This window comes from Myxine glutinosa, chromosome 2 (genome assembly GCF_964187855.1).
Source record: "Myxine glutinosa chromosome 2, kmMyxGlut1.1, whole genome shotgun sequence".
Classification (NCBI taxonomy): Eukaryota; Metazoa; Chordata; class Myxini; order Myxiniformes; family Myxinidae; genus Myxine; species Myxine glutinosa.
Genome location: NC_136262.1, coordinates 110258376 through 110275600, shown reverse-complemented (window position 1 = coordinate 110275600; position 17225 = coordinate 110258376). Strand labels below are relative to the sequence as shown.

Here is a 17225-nt window from a genome sequence, read left to right as displayed (position 1 = left end):
CGATCACGTGGCGGTGCGGGAAACCAATTGAGGAGTGCTGATATTTTGCCGAACTTTAAGCAACAAATGCCAATCACAACATCTATGGTCTGCTCTGCTCTTTTTATTACCCCACAAATGTGAGATAGATGGCAGCACCTTCCCCAAAAAGAGGCCTGCATCAAAGTGCAAGGCTACTCAAAATGGTGCTGCCTGTGTCAAAGGAAGGAAAGCTGGAACAACATGATTTGGAAGAGGATCTGGCTAATAAGATAGAGGAGGTGCGATTGATACCAACTGAAGAAAGGCCATGACTAATTCGACTGCATCTTACTATAATTCACCAAATGTCTGTCCGTCTGTCTGTCTGTCTGTCTGTCTGTCCATCTGTTCCCACGTACCGCAAAAACGGCTGCACCGATCGCAACAAAATTTTGGGTGGGTAATCCTCGGACCCCTGGAGTAAAATAGGCTATATTGTTTTTCCAAATTTTTTTCCCAATTTTTCCAATTTCCAATTTTTTCAATTTTCCAATTTCCCCAAACACGATGGAATAATATTTACCGATATGAACAGTGATGCGGCTTTTATTGAAATTCTACAAATACTGTTTAGATTTTGATGATTTACGTGTGATATGATTTAACGGATGTTTATATAAATCGTTTAAAATAAAAAAGCCTTCAATTTCTGATATTTTGCCTTTTCATTTGGGCCTCCCATTTGAAGCCCCGCCCGTAGGGTGGGTACCGTTGCTAGTTATAATAAATGCACAAAAGCACTAATCAGCAGAACAAATAAATCTTTAAAAAAAAAAATACCAAAATCAGCTTCACTGAAAGAAATAAACATAATTAATTTTTCCGCAGCACTATTCATTCAGGAAAAAGTAACAACGAATCTCCACAAGAACAGAACAGGTTCCACAAATAAAAACCAAGCACCACCATGGAAGTAACGACTCGAGAGATGGAGGGAGATGCTCAGAAAGGAGACAGGACAAATACAGCAATACCAAAGCCCAAAACTAAAGAGGAGAATCCAGCAAATAAAATACAAATACAAAATTGAAGACAAAGACCTATAGTGGGGCGGCTTAGCCCAAATATTCAAAAGAATTGTGCATTTTGTGATACAAGCACCAAATTTGGCACAAATGTACATTAATATGTTGCGAACATTTTCAGATATTGGGCCACTTGAAATTCTGTAATTTTTTTTTTCAAATTTTTTCAAATTTCGTAATTTCAAATTTTTCGGGTGACACCGTCACAATTTCGGTCTTCGAGGCCGGCCGATAGGCAAAGTGTGACCGGAAGGGACGAGGTTCTCCTAACCACGTGGCCCTCGATCTGGGAAGCGAGAGGCGTTCCATTAGTGGACGCGCCCCTCACGCCCGACTTTTGGGCGGCCCCGGCAGGCCGTTTGTTTTGACGTTCCGTGACAGGCCCCGCACCCCCACCTCCGGGCCGACCGGAAGCTTGTGCTGAGTACATCATACCTGAACAACTCAGTGAGGCAGAACACAGCAGTGCACACCAGGGTGACCCCTTCAGTGCATAAACCAATTAACCTGTCCACTGCAGGGCATATAGAAATGAAGTTATTTTCTGCATATAATAATAATATAAGTTCAGTTCTATATAACAATTTCTGTTATCACCACTACCACTACAACTACCACTACTACAAGCTTTGTCTGGAATTTTGTGGACTAACAGACAAACAGACATACAGACAAGCTGGGATCAAAACATTACCTCCTTCCACCATTGAGTGTAGAGGTAAACATCATGGAAATTATATCATGCCCTAGATTTAATTCATGCTTACCCGTGTATTTGCTTCACTGGTTCACAAGGTCTTTTGCATACATGTAATTCAGACTCTCGTCTTCATTGCTGACCACACAATGTTCGCAACATATTAATGTACATTTGTGCCAAATTTGGTGCTTGTATCACAAAATGCACAATTCTTTTGAATATTTGGGCTAAGCCGCCCCACTATATCGGCCGGCCTCGAAGACCGAAATTGTGACGGTGTCACCCGAAAAATTTGAAATTACGAAATTTGAAAAAATTTGAAAAAAAAAATTACGGAATTTCAAGTGGCCCAATATCTGAAAATGTTCGCAACATATTAATGTACATTTGTGCCAAATTTGGTGCTTGTATCACAAAATGCACAACAGGTTTGCTATGCTGCTACACTACTAGAGGTAATGGTTGCTGAAACCAAACTGAAAAAAAAAAAACTACGACGAGGCTAACATGAGGAGAAAACAAGGCCAGGTGGTTGAAAACAACCAGAAAATATTCTAACGTGAACGAGAGCAACGGAAGCAGAATGTGTCATCCAGTCCTGAAAAAGATGAACTGGAACAATTCTGGAACGGAATTTATGAAGATCGAAAATAACGCAATAAGGAGGTGGAATGGATCCGAAACCTGGAAGAGAAGAAGCAACATCTTGAGGATTAAGTAATAATTGATGCAGAAAATATAAGACAATAACTGACAAAGATGGTGAACTTCAAAAGGCCAGGCCCAGATGGGATCCAAAACTTCTGGTTAAAGCAATTTGATGCTTTCCACGTTCACTACGCTCGAGCATTCAATGAACTTATCCGAGGGGATCAGGAAATGGACGAATGGCTCACAGAAGGCAACACCTTCTTCGTCCCAAAATCTGAAGAAACCCAAATCCTGTAGCACTCAGAAGGAATGATTGAAATACCAGGAGTAAAGATATGGCGTAGGATCTTCCAAGGGGACAGACTTTCTCCTCTCCTGTTTTGCCTGGCCTGGACCCACTAAGTAACCTCAGTAATGCGCAAGGACACCGATACACCCACCGGAACATCCAATAAAAGAACTTCCAAATAAACAAGAAAGGCGACACATCCACTGTATATGGATGATTTAAAAATATTCGCACCAAATGACGAAAAATTAGTCAAACAGTTATCCGACGACATCCAAATGGAATTTGGCCAAGATAAGTGTGCCAAGTGCACATTCTTGCAGGGCAGACCAACAAAAAGGGACAACATAAAAATCGACATAAATACAACAAGACAGGAGCTAGACAACGAATCATCATCTTACAACTACCTTGAAGTAGAGGAGGGCCACCAAATTTGTCATTAAAAAAATGTACAAAGCATTTACCAAAGAATACCTGCACATAACGAGGCTGATCCTATCAGGATGGAAAAAACTCTTGTTGTTGAAAAATTTGTTGAGAAAGACCCAGAAGAAGGCCGATTTAACCGAAAGCATGCGGAAAATAAAAGATCATCCTGAAGCTACCGACTTCAGTAACTCATTTTATTTATTCAGGTATATATTTTATGCAAATGAGGCCCCTGACTCGCATTGTGGAGTGCCTGCTCTTTCTCACAGATATATATATACTGTATATATATATATATATATATATATATATATATATATATATATATATATATTGTTACGGTTTTTAGAACCTTCACTTTGTAAATTTTGGTAAATGTTCTCTTATAAATAATCCCCTGTAAATATCCCCATTATTTGGCTAATATTAAAGATCGCACCCTAGTTAGTCCATGTACAACACGTAGAACACCATAGGACCTCTCTGTAGTTATCTCATTATTATGTGTTTTAGTTAAGGATCTGTTCCCAATAGTTGAATCTACGTTGCATTAATCAAATAACCAGGCCCCTTGCAACCACATTCATTTTGCGGCAATAGCCGCCCTCCAACTAAGTGCGCGCCTCTGCCAGCCGCAGCCGCCTTAGCGCTCGCCCACAAGCCGCCATTACGCACGCGGTAATCTGGAGGAAAAATGGGAGGAGTGGGTTCGAGCGCCAGGAACGAGGCGTGGCCTGTCAATGTCTCCTCAAGAGGTGGAGCCAGCGAGCCCTCGCCAGCCAACCAGGGCCGAGGTGAGCCGACCAGTAGGCGTGTCCTAGGAGCCAGCGGCTGGATACAGGAATGCCCAATAAAAGCGGCTGGGAGGGACTGCTTCACCAGATGGGTGCGAAGGTCCGCGATACGAGGAACCAGATGAGCATACAGCTGAATCGTCAGGCAGGAGAATGGGTCCATTGACGGCGACAATACCGCAAGATATTCGCATTGTCCAACCGCGTGAAACCGATACGAGCAGCTGCCGCCGGGTTTCGCCTCAAGCCCGGAGCGTGGACCGGAGCGCGACCTGGAGCGGACCTCGATGCTGTGCCATCTGCCCGGACTTTCCTGCCCTGCCATCTGCTTGGACCTTCTCCCCCTTCTAGCCATTCCTTCCTGCCATTCCCTATTCATGTAAGTCTGTTTGTTCTGTCTGGGCGTATGATAATATAAGACTGTTTTTAAGGTTGCCCTATGTCCTTTTATTTCCTCTCCTTGTATATTCCCTCCTTTCGTTTCCTCTTGTAGATAGTGAATAAACCTGTGTTCTTTCTTACCCCTTTTGGTTTCTTCTTCCCCTGATCGCTTTAGTCCTTTCCCAATTGAGTACCTGTGGCACGATTCGGCCAACGCTCGGAAACAGGTTTAGTCTCGTTAACGGCCCGAGTCACAGCTCGCTTCACTCAGCGCATCCATTCACGCTGCAGCCCGGGTGGGAGTATCTCCTCGCTTACGGCCGGTGGTAGTAATTAGGTAGTAAGACGGATTGGGCTTACAACCCTACTTACCACCGACCGGAAGTGACGTCATACTTCCAGGACCGGCGGACGGCCAGCTTAACAGGACAAGGGGATTAACTCCCCCTTGCTAACGGGAGTGCCGTCCCCCGGATCCGTAACAATATATTACATGTTTTGAGTTCAAGGGTCAGTCAAAGAAGAACCCCTTTGTGTTTTTCTGTCTCTTCATGTTCTACGATTTTACTGGATTTAATACTCTATGATCCTGAGCATTCAATGAGAAATCAAACAATCGATGCTGTGGGTATAATAAGAAGAAGAAGCTAGGGTACACCAACTTAACAGAGAGATTATTACCCTCGCCAAAGGAGACGGTATTGCATTTGAGTCCATTTGTCAGTCTGTTTGTCTGTTTGTTTGTCCGCACAGAATAATATGATTTTCTCTGCAACCGTTGGTCCGATTGACAGGAAATTTTCACCATAGGTGCAACTCCACCTGTATAATTTAAAATATATAATTATGACGTCATAGGTCACGTGGTATGACCGCCATAATGGAAAAACCGAAAAAAGTTGCACCTCGGTATCTCTGAAAGCGCTGCATAGAAAAAATTGAGACATGGCTCATTGTAAAGAACTCTCCATGTGGAATAACATATGTTAATGATGATGACATAGGTCCCTCCATTATGACGTCATAATTCGACAAGTACAAAACTTCATCCAATCAAGATGAAATTTCTTGAACATCATCTCGGGATAAATTGGTGGAGAAAAAAAAATTACGATGACGTCGTTGGTCACGTGGTTCGGCCGCCATATTTGTTTTAACACAAAAGCCTTAAAAACCACTGAAAATACGTCTTGGCGAGGGTCTGCAATCTCCGATTGCTCTTTCTTGTTTACTCTTTGATGGTTATTCTACCAAATATTGAGGGATAAAGTCACACTTATGGGTTAAATTTTCATGATATCATTTGTCATATGCAAGCAATCTATAACTAACACCTTTTCCCTTCCACCATCTACAGTCTTCTGCACTGTCAAAAAAAAACCATGCAGTGACCTGTATAAGTACTGTAAGAAGGATACCACAAATCGCAACATTAGCAAGATCGGCAAGTACATATAAGTGGCTGCTGAGCTAAGCAAAGAGGCGTTTGGCCTTTGTTGCTGATCAGGCATCTCCCATAACCTTTGTTGCATTATTGGTGAGAGGGTAAGACCCCCGATAAAGCAAACACAAAATATCCTTCTTCCTTCGTGCATGCTACTCGTGACAAACACTCAGCCATGTGCTTGCACAAAGCCTACTTGAGTGTGAAACATGCAATGTACACTTAATTTAAAACCTCACGATTTCCTGCTGTCTAAAAACATACAGATGATTTTTTTTAAGGAAGACAGGAAAATGAACAAATTTTTTGACGGAGTTAAGGGAATGACCGTTCCATTAGTATTCCAATTCTACATTGTAATAGTTGTTCAAAAATGTTATTTTCTTTGCTAGTTGAGGACACAAATAATGGCTGCATGCATGTCCGAGGTGCACGTGCACACACACACACACACACACACACACACACACACACACACACACACACACACACACACACACACACACACACACGAATACCATATTAATATTACAACACTCAGAAAGAAAGATCGAAATACTAGCGGTGAAGATGAAACGTGAAAACTGTCAGGGAGACAGCCTTTCTCTGCTCGTGTTTTGTCTGGCACTGGACCCACTGAACAACCTCATTGATGAGCAAGGACATGGATACACCCTAACATCTAAGGAAAGAAGAAATATGATGCATCTACTGTACATGGATGATCTAAAACTCTTCGTACCGAAGGACAAATAATTATCAGAACAACTCGACTTAGTAAGACAGTACTCCGACAACATTCAAATTGAATTTGGCCTGGATAATGTGCCAAGTGAACATACGTGCAAGGTAGAAAAACAAAAACAGACAACAGAAAATTCGACCTAGATACAACAAAACAGGAACTAGAAAACGAAGCATCTTACAAATACCTCGGAGTAGAAGAGGGCCACCAAATATGCCACGAACAAATGTGCAAAACATTACCAAGGAATACCTGTGTAGAACGAGACTGATCCTGAAAACATACCTATCTCCAAGGAACAAAATCAAAGCCATAAACCAACTCGCAATACCAGTACTGAAGTAGAGCTACAGAACAATAAACTGGCCACAATCAGAAATCAATAAGTTAGACATAAAATCAAGGAAACTCCTCACCATCCACAGAATGTTCCACAAAAATCGATGCATCCTGAGAATGTACCTGCTGAGCCAAGAAGGCGGTAGTGGCCTGATGGAGCTCAATCAAGTGCAGAGAACAACAACTGTAGGATTGGCGGAATATGTACAAAGTGCAACATACTACAGAATCAAATTTGTGTACAAACACGAAGACAACAAACCAGAGAAGGTATCCCTAACCCCATAGCAAAAAAATCCCAAAGACAGGTGCAAATGGAAGATGCCACACAAGAAACTGAAAAAACAGGTGTAGCCCCAACAATTGCAAAAAAGACAAAATAAAAAATCTACAGCAAAATATTAACAAATATACACCGACAAGTGGGAGAACAACAAAAGATCAGGAAGATATGAGAAAAAATTGGACAGATTGGGGATAGACAAAGGAGGTTCATTGGAATGGCTACGAAGAGGAATGGCTAAGCTCAACTGGGATGGAGAACAAATCAGTATAAATGCCCAAGACTAAGGACACTACAGCAATGGCTTTAAGAAAATGACGGGACTGAGTCAATCGGACAAGTGTAGGTTTTGCAAAACAGAAAAAGAAAGCCCTCTTATCAGGATGTAAAATCTCATGTCAGAGCAGCTGATGAGATGATGGTGAACAGCTGTTTTAAAGACCTGGAGGGAGGAGTGGGATTGAAGAGAGTGAGGGAGTTTATTCCAGAGGCGGGAATAAAGAGGAATGAAGGAGTGAAGGTGAATAGAGAGTCTTGATTTTGGCAGTTTCACCAGAAGAGGGTTGCTGTCGCTGGCAAATCTTGTGCGACCTGTAGGAATATTTGGGGGACAGAGCAGATAGAGCTGGGGGAGCAAGGCCGGATAGGAGTCGGGAGAAGATAGAAAGAACACCAACCCGCCTGCGGTGAGTGAGTGAAAGGCCCTCGGAGTTAGCTTCATCGCCGGAGATTCCAATGATTCTGGAAGCTTTGGTTTCAACAGCGTGAAGCCGAGGTAGGTGTGAGGCAGGAGCACCAGCCCAGAGAGGAGAGCATTATTCCATTGAGCTGCGGATGAAAGCCTTGTATGTGGTGAAGAACTCAGGTGTGCCAAGGAAGGACTTCGCACGATGGAGGATGCCCAGTCGGCGACTGGCTTTGGAGGCCAGCTTGGAAATGCGGTTTTCCCAGGAAAGATAATGGCAGATAGTGAGACCCAAAAGCTTGAGTGACAGAACTTCTTGGAGAAGATTGTTCAGAAAGTAGATGAGATGGTTGTCCAGTCGGCCTTCGGAGAGACATAGTAAGAGTGTGAGATTTGTCAGGATTTGTCAGGATTTTACACACTTATTCTCCATAAGAAGCATCCCCCAAAAAAGAGGTATCTGCAAATCGAATAACAACCATACATAATTGAGAAATGCACGTTTGAATTTTTATAAACCGGGTGGGAATGAAAAACCAATCACAGAAAAAGGAAATCTACCCGGCGGTGACTGACTTATTCTGAAACACAAATGGATATACATGCAGTAGTTAGAAGAAATCGGCATCACCTAATCGTGGCCCTTGAATGACACAATTTCAAGCGAACCATGCACGCTCCAAACTATCTGGAATATTTGTCAGCAGAGGTCTTCCTTGGAAAGAATGACTCGATTCACAAGGCCCAAGTTTGTGATTGGTCATTCTCTTAAGGATCAGCGCTGCATAATCAAAAACTTGGAGACCTTTTTCTGAATGTCTATCTTTCAATGCACCTTTGCGTCACCAGGGGTGACGTAACAGGTCAGAAAAAAGTTCATTTAGCAAGTAAGCAAGATAGGCCTCATCAAAAACAAATTGCCACGTACCATATGGCAGGAGCATCTGACTGCAAAAGATGTCTAAAATATTGAAAGTTAAAAACCCCACCAAATGAGACTTGATAAGATCATTGACTTGTTAGTGGCTTCAGCATCATGCAAATGTAATTTCCCTTCAGTTTCATATGTATGATTTTCTTGTACACCGCTCCCTTCCTACTCCACCTCCAGATGCAGCATGACGTCATGCGCACCGAAAAGGAGTGCTCAGTTTTCACTCCATTTGTTTTCTTGTTTGTTTGTTTGTCTGTGCGATATCCTTTGAACTGAAATTTGGGCACACTGGTGAGCACATGCTTTGGCAAAAACACTTTTATTTTTTGATTAATCAATTAATTCATTGATTGCTTAATTATTATCGATTTATTAAGTACTTAGATATTTTCTTTCTCATTTGGGCAATAACTCAGGCACCTTTTGAACTAGGAAGCTGATATTTGGACACGACAGTGACCAAGTGATTTGGCTATGATTTATAAAAAAATTAAAATCTTTTATAAAAACGGTATTTTTGATTTAATGATGAATCAATTAATCGATTATTTTATTTTATTTTTTCGATTACTTACATAATTATTTAATTTTCAAAAAGTTATAGATTCGGTTGAAACAGTGGTGGTTTAGCTTTGCAATTAGCCAATTGCTTAATACATTAATTATTTTACGATTATTATTTATTTATTTTAATTACACAATTATTCAATTAATCAATTAATTAATTGGACACCTCTCCCTCACAATTCTGTCTCCATGTGCTATTTCTGGAACAATTATTAAGCATAATTGGTTCACGAGTTATCAAACAGTGACCACTATATTCGTCATGTGTGTGTGTCTGTCTGTCTGTTTGTCTGTCTGTCTGTCCGCAGCATAACTACCCGATGATATCATCCGATCTTGATGAAACTTGGGTGGGAGGTTGATATCGTGATCTAGTTGTGTCCTGCCTAGAGTGGGCGTATTGCACCCATTGTGGGCGGAGCCACGCCCAAAAAGCCACATCTTTTTAGGGGGTAATCAATTTCAAGCTACATCTTCTCCGAGGGGTTTGGTGGAATCTGACAGGGGTTTCGGTATTTGGTTAGGCCAATGTCATGTGTTACGTGCTCCTCCCCGACCCCCTGGTCACGATGTACCTCCAAGCCCCGAGAGGAGCCACGGCAGAAAAATATGTTATTCTGTGTCAGAAATCAATAGTGAAACCACACCGATGATTATCAACAAACAAATATTGTATTAAAAATCACACAAGAATAACGGTACAACAAATAGCAATCAAACGTACACTCAATACATCTTATGATGGTACCATCAACTAGCATAGGATAACTCACGGTGTTCCAAGTGAGTGGGAAAACCTTCCCCAATGTCTCTATATTCCCGTCCTCAAGACGAAGTTGACTCGCTCCAGCGATCGCTAGAACAATGTCCAATCGAGACCAGAAGCCCGTGCGGATGGCAAGGGCAGTCTCACCGCCGAAGCAGCTCTCAGGCGTAGGCGGCCGAAGCGACGCAAAAGTCACGTGGTCCAAAACCGGGTAAAGGCAAACTCACGGCGGAATGGGAAATCCCCAAAGGCACCCTCCAAATATGAACATTCACTGTTCAGTAGGCAAACCGCAACTTAATCTCCAAACTCTAGCGTTGCGCACACACATCCCCGACAGACGACAGGATGGTGAAAAAACTGACGCGTAGCCAAGACCTTTTGATGAACAAAGCGCGAGGGTCAAAATTGCTGACGGCTCTTACTTGAGCCGACACGACCCGGTGATGATTCTTCGGAATCGCAACACCCAAACCTGACCATGCAGGTTTTTGAATTCCCCAGCGATAACACCTATCGCAAGAACTCCTTCCAAGGAAATTCAAAGTTCACTCGCGACTTTCATTCGACAACGCTCGCTACGGAGCTGGAAGCTACTCGCTTCTTGTCCGGCTTCACTCGCCACGCCCTCACCTTCTTCTTCCTCTTCTCCCTCGTCTTCCGGCTCCCGATCCGGCTTCCTGTCTCTTTTTAACATCAACGCATTTATCCTTTGCAAGCAGTTCATGAACAATAAACCTTTTGAAGACAATAATAGTACATAGAATCAGAAACATTTCAAGGGGATGAAAACTACAACAGTGGAAGTGACGAATCCGTAACACATGTTTCTAGCCCCACGGAGCTCGATTTTTCATTTTCGCCTCAAGGTCAAGGTCACGCCACCAAATTTAGAAAAGTCGATTTTTGATGGTTTTATTACATTGTTCGCTGCCTGATAGGGTGAAATGTTGTACATGATCTTATGTTATCACATACATCATGAAATACAAGTTTTCCAACAAATTTCAGAATCTTTTACCTTTGACCTTTGAAGGTCACAAAGGTCAAATTTTCAAAGTTGTCGGAATCGAAACGAATTTTCAGTATTGTGTAGCTAACTAGTCTCATAACAGATAATACATTCCTATTTATATTTTTTCAATGTCGGTTTTGACCTTTGTCATTGAATACCGCTCGCTTGTGAACCATCGATGTCTCCTGACTTGTATTATTTAAAATTATTTAAACTAATGTCCAACTAGAACGGTACATGGAAGAGCACATAGTCTCGCCTCACGTGCTCATTTTTAACAACAAGTACCATCGTCAACTGAACACACCACTTAATGGACCACTGCTATTGTTGTCCATAATCCCGTATCATCCATGCATTCTGGTCAAATCCGTTTCTGGTGTTTGTTCCACCTCCATCCCCTCCCTTACCTCAAATGGCCACACAGTTGACATCGCACGTGACAAAGCCGAATGCCTCAACTCTGTGTTTGCCTCAAAATCCTTAGTCCCAAACCCATCTCTCTCTGTTCCCACCTTTCCCAGTCGAACCCAACTGCTCCTGGACTCTGTGTCCTTCTCTCCTGACAAGGTGGAGGAGTTTTTGTCAAACCTCGACTCTGATTCTGCAACTGGACCAGACGGCTTCAGCCCACGGGTCCTAAAATCCTGCTCTGCTGCTCTATCTCACCCTCTCTCTGTTCTTTTCACCCTATCTTTTGCTCAAGGTCATCTGCCAGCATCCTGGAAATCAGCAAACATTACCGCTTTACACAAAAAAGGTGCAAAAACAGATCCTTGCAACTACAGACCAATCAGCCTGCTCCCAATTATCAGCAAAGTCATGGAATCCATCATTGCTTCGGACATGAAATCTTTCCTCTTCTCCAATGGCTTGATCTCCGATCATCAATTTGGTTTCAGACCAGGTCACTCTACTCTGGACATGCTGCTTCTGCTGTCTCAACAATGGATGGAGGTCCTCAATGCCAAACAGGAAATCAGAGCTGTCTCCCTTGACATATCACGTGCCTTCGATATGGTCTGGCACCCAGCTCTGCTCACCAAACTCTCCTCCTGTGGTATCCATGGAAATCTCCATGCATGGCTTGCGGACTTCCTCTCTGGTCGTAGTCAACGTGTGGCCCTGAATGGATTTCTCTCATCTCCACTTCCTGTTCAGGCTGGAGTTCCCCAAGGCAGTGTGCTGGGCCCTGTGCTTTTTCTGGTCTTTATCAATGATCTCTCCGACTCTCTGGAAAATCCTCTCTATCTCTTTGCTGATGACTCCACTCTCTGCCGCTCCATTCCTCTTCCCTCAGATCGGGAGTCTGCAGCCTCCTCACTCTCTGAAGACCTGGACAAAATCACAGACTGGTCAAACAAGTGGAACATGTCTTTCAATCCTGACAAATCTCACACTCTTACTATGTCTCTCCGAAAAGATCGACTGGACAACCCTCCCATCTACTTTCTCAACAATCCTCTCCAAGAAGTTCTGTCGCTCAAGCTTTTGGGTCTCACTATCTGCCATGATCTTTCTTGGGAAAACCACATTTCCAAGTTGGCCTCCAAAGCCAGTCGCCGACTGGGCATCCTCCGTCGTGCGAAGTCCTTCCTAGGCACACCTGAGCTCCTCTCCACATACAAGGCTTTCATCCGCAGCTCAATGGAGTACTGTTCTCCCCTATGGGCTGGTGCTCCTGCCTCACACCTAGCTCGGCTTCACGCTGTTGAATCCAAAGCTTTCAGAATCATTGGAATCTCCCACGATGAAGCTATCTCTGAGGGCCTTTCACTCACTCACCGCAGGCAGGTAGGTGGTATTTCTGTCTTCTACCGACTCCTCTCCGGCCTTGCTCCCCCAGCTCTCTCTGTGCTCTGTCCCCCAAATATTCCTACAGGTCGCACAAGATCTGCCAGCAACCCTCTGATGGTTAAACTGCTGAAATCTCGGCTCTCTGCTCACCTTCACTCTTTCATTCGTCTTTTCTCCCGCCTCTGGAACAAACTCCCACACGCCCTTCAATCCCACTCCTCCCTCCAGGTCTTTAAAACAGCTGTTCACCACCATCTCTTATCTTCCCCCATCCAAAACCTTGATCTTTTCTATCCCCACTAATTCACCCCAGATCCACCTTGTTTGAAATTCCAACTTCTTTCCTGGAAGTCCTGGCAGTGTCCATATGTTTTATACGTCTCCCACCCCCCCCCTTCCCATGCCTCCCCCCCAAAGCCCTCTCCCTCCCACAGATCTCTCGATGTCTCCATGTCTCTCGGTCCCTGCTCTCAAATGTTGTGTTTGTGTCCTTCCCCCTCTCTCACCATCTTGTCTACCGCTCCCGATGTTATTTGTTTTATGTGTCGTTTTGTCTGTTTGTCTTTCTGTGTGATTTATGTTCGCTCTTTCACGAGCCTCGATCTTGTATACAAAAAAAAACAAAAAAAAAAATTCTATTTTGTCACATACATTGCCATTATCCATAGCTTTATTGATTTAGTGATTGATTATGAGGATATTTTGCAAACCACTTTTGTTCACATTAAGGATAAATTGTGTCAATGAAGATAAATATGAAACAAATTTCAAACTATATTCCACATGGCTAGTCAATATGTATGAGGTTTCGGATTGATCTGTTCGGCGATTCTGGAGAAGATTTTTTTAAACGTTTTCATTTCCAATCCAACATGGCCACCAGACCACGTGACCGATGACATCGATAATTTAATTTTTCACTCACATCGAGTCAGAGATTAGATATTTGACGTTTCAAATTTTTTGGATACGGATTTTGATTCAACCAATAATTAAGGGTGGAATACCACTTCACCGACGAGGTCATCTTTAACACTGATGAGATCATATTATACAATGGGGAGTTGATGACATGTGCCAAGTTTAAATTATTAGTTGAGCGGTCTTAGAGAAGATGTCCAAATTTTCCCTTTATTCCAATGCTGTGGTCGTATCAAGTGACCTATGAGATCAGAATTGTCAATAAAATATCAAGGGGAGTCCCTCCTATGTTTAAGGTTTCACATCAATCGGATGAGCAGTTGCAGAGAAAGCAAAAACTAAAGCGAAAATATAAGGACGTGGATGCACACAGTCACACACAGTCGCACACAGTCGCGCACAGTCGCACACAGTCACACATAGGCTGGCATTACAATAGTCTCACAAACCCTACAGGGAAAGACTGCCAAGTAAGATGCGACCGGTGATCCTTGGTCATACGAGAAAAGGTAGTTTCGCTGTCGCAAGGAAACACTACACTAGGATAGCGAGGAGGTTTGTCGTATGTGCACACGTTATGTCAGGGGTCCTGTCTCTCAGCACTGCTAGTTGGCGGATATTCAAGATCCCACATTATGTTTCATGAAGAGGTGAGTTATTGGAGGATCCTGAACAAATCCCAAATGATGCTCACAATTACAACAAGACGTTGCATCAGTGGTGCAGCAACAGTGATGCAAACGAGCAAAGGTGTGCTGAATATAAATTAATAAATTACCTTCTGGTGACAACACACAAGATAAAATCGCTGGCTTATCGACGAATAATTCGATTCGATCCATAATATTTACTTCCACAATATTTGTAATGAATTTGGATCTTAAACGTACAAATATACCGGTAGTCACAATTATTATTTCTTGCAGATATTAACATCAAGGGCAAGTGATGGGTCGGCATGTGCCATTTGAAAGATTGGGAGGGACATAGAATACCACGAATACCACCACCACCACCACCACCACCACCACCACCCCCACCCCACCCCCACCATCCCCATCACCAGGACCAGCCCCACCACCCCACCCCACCCCCACCATCCCCAGCACCACCCACACCACCAACACCACCACCACCACCACCACCACCACCAGCCCCACCATCACCAACACCACCATCCCCACCACCAGCCCCACCACCACCATCTCCACCACCACCTCCACCACCACCCCACCCCACCACCACCACCACCAGCAGCCCCACAACCACCATCTCCAACACCACCCCCACCCCCACCACCACCACCAGCCCCACCACCACCATCTCCACCACCACCACCACCAGCCCCACCACCACCAGCCCCACAACCACCCCCACCCCCACCACCACCACCACCCCATTTTACGTCGTCGCGATCAAAATAATTTGCCACTTGATGCTCCAGACAGCGCAGGGTAAGGTGTTCTATGAACTCTTGTTAGTAGATACACTTCGCTAACAAATGCGCTCCTTCTCCTTTTGAGTCTCCCTCCCACAATCCCCCAATTGTTCTCTTCCCAGATTTGCTCCTGTGACACCCACTCAGCATGTATATTTAAAAAAAAAATCTTTGATATTGTACTTGTAAAAACAACCAATGCTGTATTGAGTTTTGAAGTAGGGTTGAGGACGCATTGCTGGAAAAATGAGTAGAATGCAGGCCAATTGACCAATTGTCTTTACCTGTACAGGTATGTCTTTATATAATGCTACAAGTTGCACACAGAAACATGGCTGCCTTTTCAAACAGACAGGCCTACGCATTTTTAAAGAAGATGCTTTTTACCATTTATCACCTTAAGGATAGGTATAAGTATAAAGGCCTGACGTACATAGGCATAGTGCTGCGAGCAGCCGAATGGCAATATCAGGTGGCAGGTCAGGAGCAAAGAATGGATGCAGCACGTAGTTGGCAAAGGTGAGGGCGATGACAGCTTGAGTAGTTGGGTAGATGACAAGCACAGCTATCCACAAACGCAGGAACCTATGCAAGAAACACGGACAAGCAGACATTGCGTAAACTCATACACGGTGAATAACTTGGAAAACTGATTATTTCGAGCAAAATTACAATGAATGAATCAAATGAATGAGTCAAATGAATGAGTCAAATGAATGAGTCAAATTTGAAATCAAACATTTGGAAAACTACATGAAAAAAGAAACAACGACACACAAGATTTGGAAAATCTGGTTCATCGATTCATCTTCCTGTATTTCATGTTAGGCCCGGATTATTGGGTAACCGACTGTACCCTAACGTCGTGTTTTCTTGATATTTTTCTGGAAATAGGAAATCCATGACTAGAATTACAGGTGTCCAATTCTATGGTGGAAAGAATGACGTTTGCAGCAATGTCTTGAATTTAGAAAGCAGTGGAAACCATTTCAAGGGCAAAGGAAATGTTCCTAGAATGATCCACCATCGGCTAAAGGGAAAGGGACAGGAAGCTTGGTAATGGGAATTGAGGAGGGAATTAGGCCTTATTCAGGCTACAGTAGGATGGGGATTCTGGGTAAAGGACAATATACTGTATCAAGAGAATTAATGTCGAGGATTCGGTGTGGGTAGAGATTGTGTGAGAGAGACCAAACGCCTCAATTCTGTGTTTACTTCCAAATATTGTGCCTCCCAATCGCTCACTCTCTGCAACATTCACAATTGTACGTGAATGCTCCTGGACCTTGTGCCTTTTGCACCTGAGAAGGTGGAGAAGTTTCTGTCAACCCTCGACTCTGACTCCGCTACTGGACCGGATGGCATCAGCTGACGTGCCCTAAAAACCTGCTCCTCTGCTCTTGGCCCAGAGGCGTAGTTTGACTGCTCTATTTGGGGCGCAAGGACTAAATATGAATAATGGGTAGCGAGGTCTGACTTCTAAAATTACCGTTTGTTAGCGTAGTTACAGTGTACGTGAAATCACAAATACAGTGTACGTGAAATCACAAATACAGTGTACGTGAAACACAAATACAGCGTACGCGAAATCACAAATACAGTGTACGCGAAATCACAAATACAGTGTACGTGAAATCACAAATACAGTGTACGTGAAATCACAAATACAGTGTACGTGAAATCACAAATACAGTGTACGTGAAATCACAAATACAGTTCATGTGAAATCATAAATACAGTTTATGTGAAATCACAAATACAGTTTATGTGAAATCACAAATACAGTGTACGTGAGATCACAAATACAGCGTACGAGAAATCACAAATACAGCGTACGTGAAATCACAAATACAGCGTACAAGAAATCACAAATACAGCGTACGCGAAATCACAAATACAGCGTACGCAAAATCACAAATACAGCGTACGCGAAATCACAAATACAGCGTACGAGAAATCACAAATACAGCGTACGAGAAATCACAAATACAGCGTACG

The 17225-nt window shown here is 43.2% G+C and overlaps 1 protein-coding gene across 11 annotated transcripts in view; it reads right to left on the bottom strand.

Moving 5' to 3' along the window:
- LOC137421435 (large neutral amino acids transporter small subunit 2) overlaps positions 1 to 17225 on the bottom strand; it is a 120539-nt gene that overhangs the window by 46783 nt on the left and 56531 nt on the right. For all 11 annotated transcript variants that reach the window (XM_068107494.2, XM_078771401.1, XM_068107500.2 and 8 more), the window contains one exon: positions 15661 to 15812. In XM_068107494.2, the coding sequence (XP_067963595.1) occupies positions 15661 to 15812 (152 nt within the window). The remainder of the gene's footprint in view (positions 1 to 15660; positions 15813 to 17225) is intronic.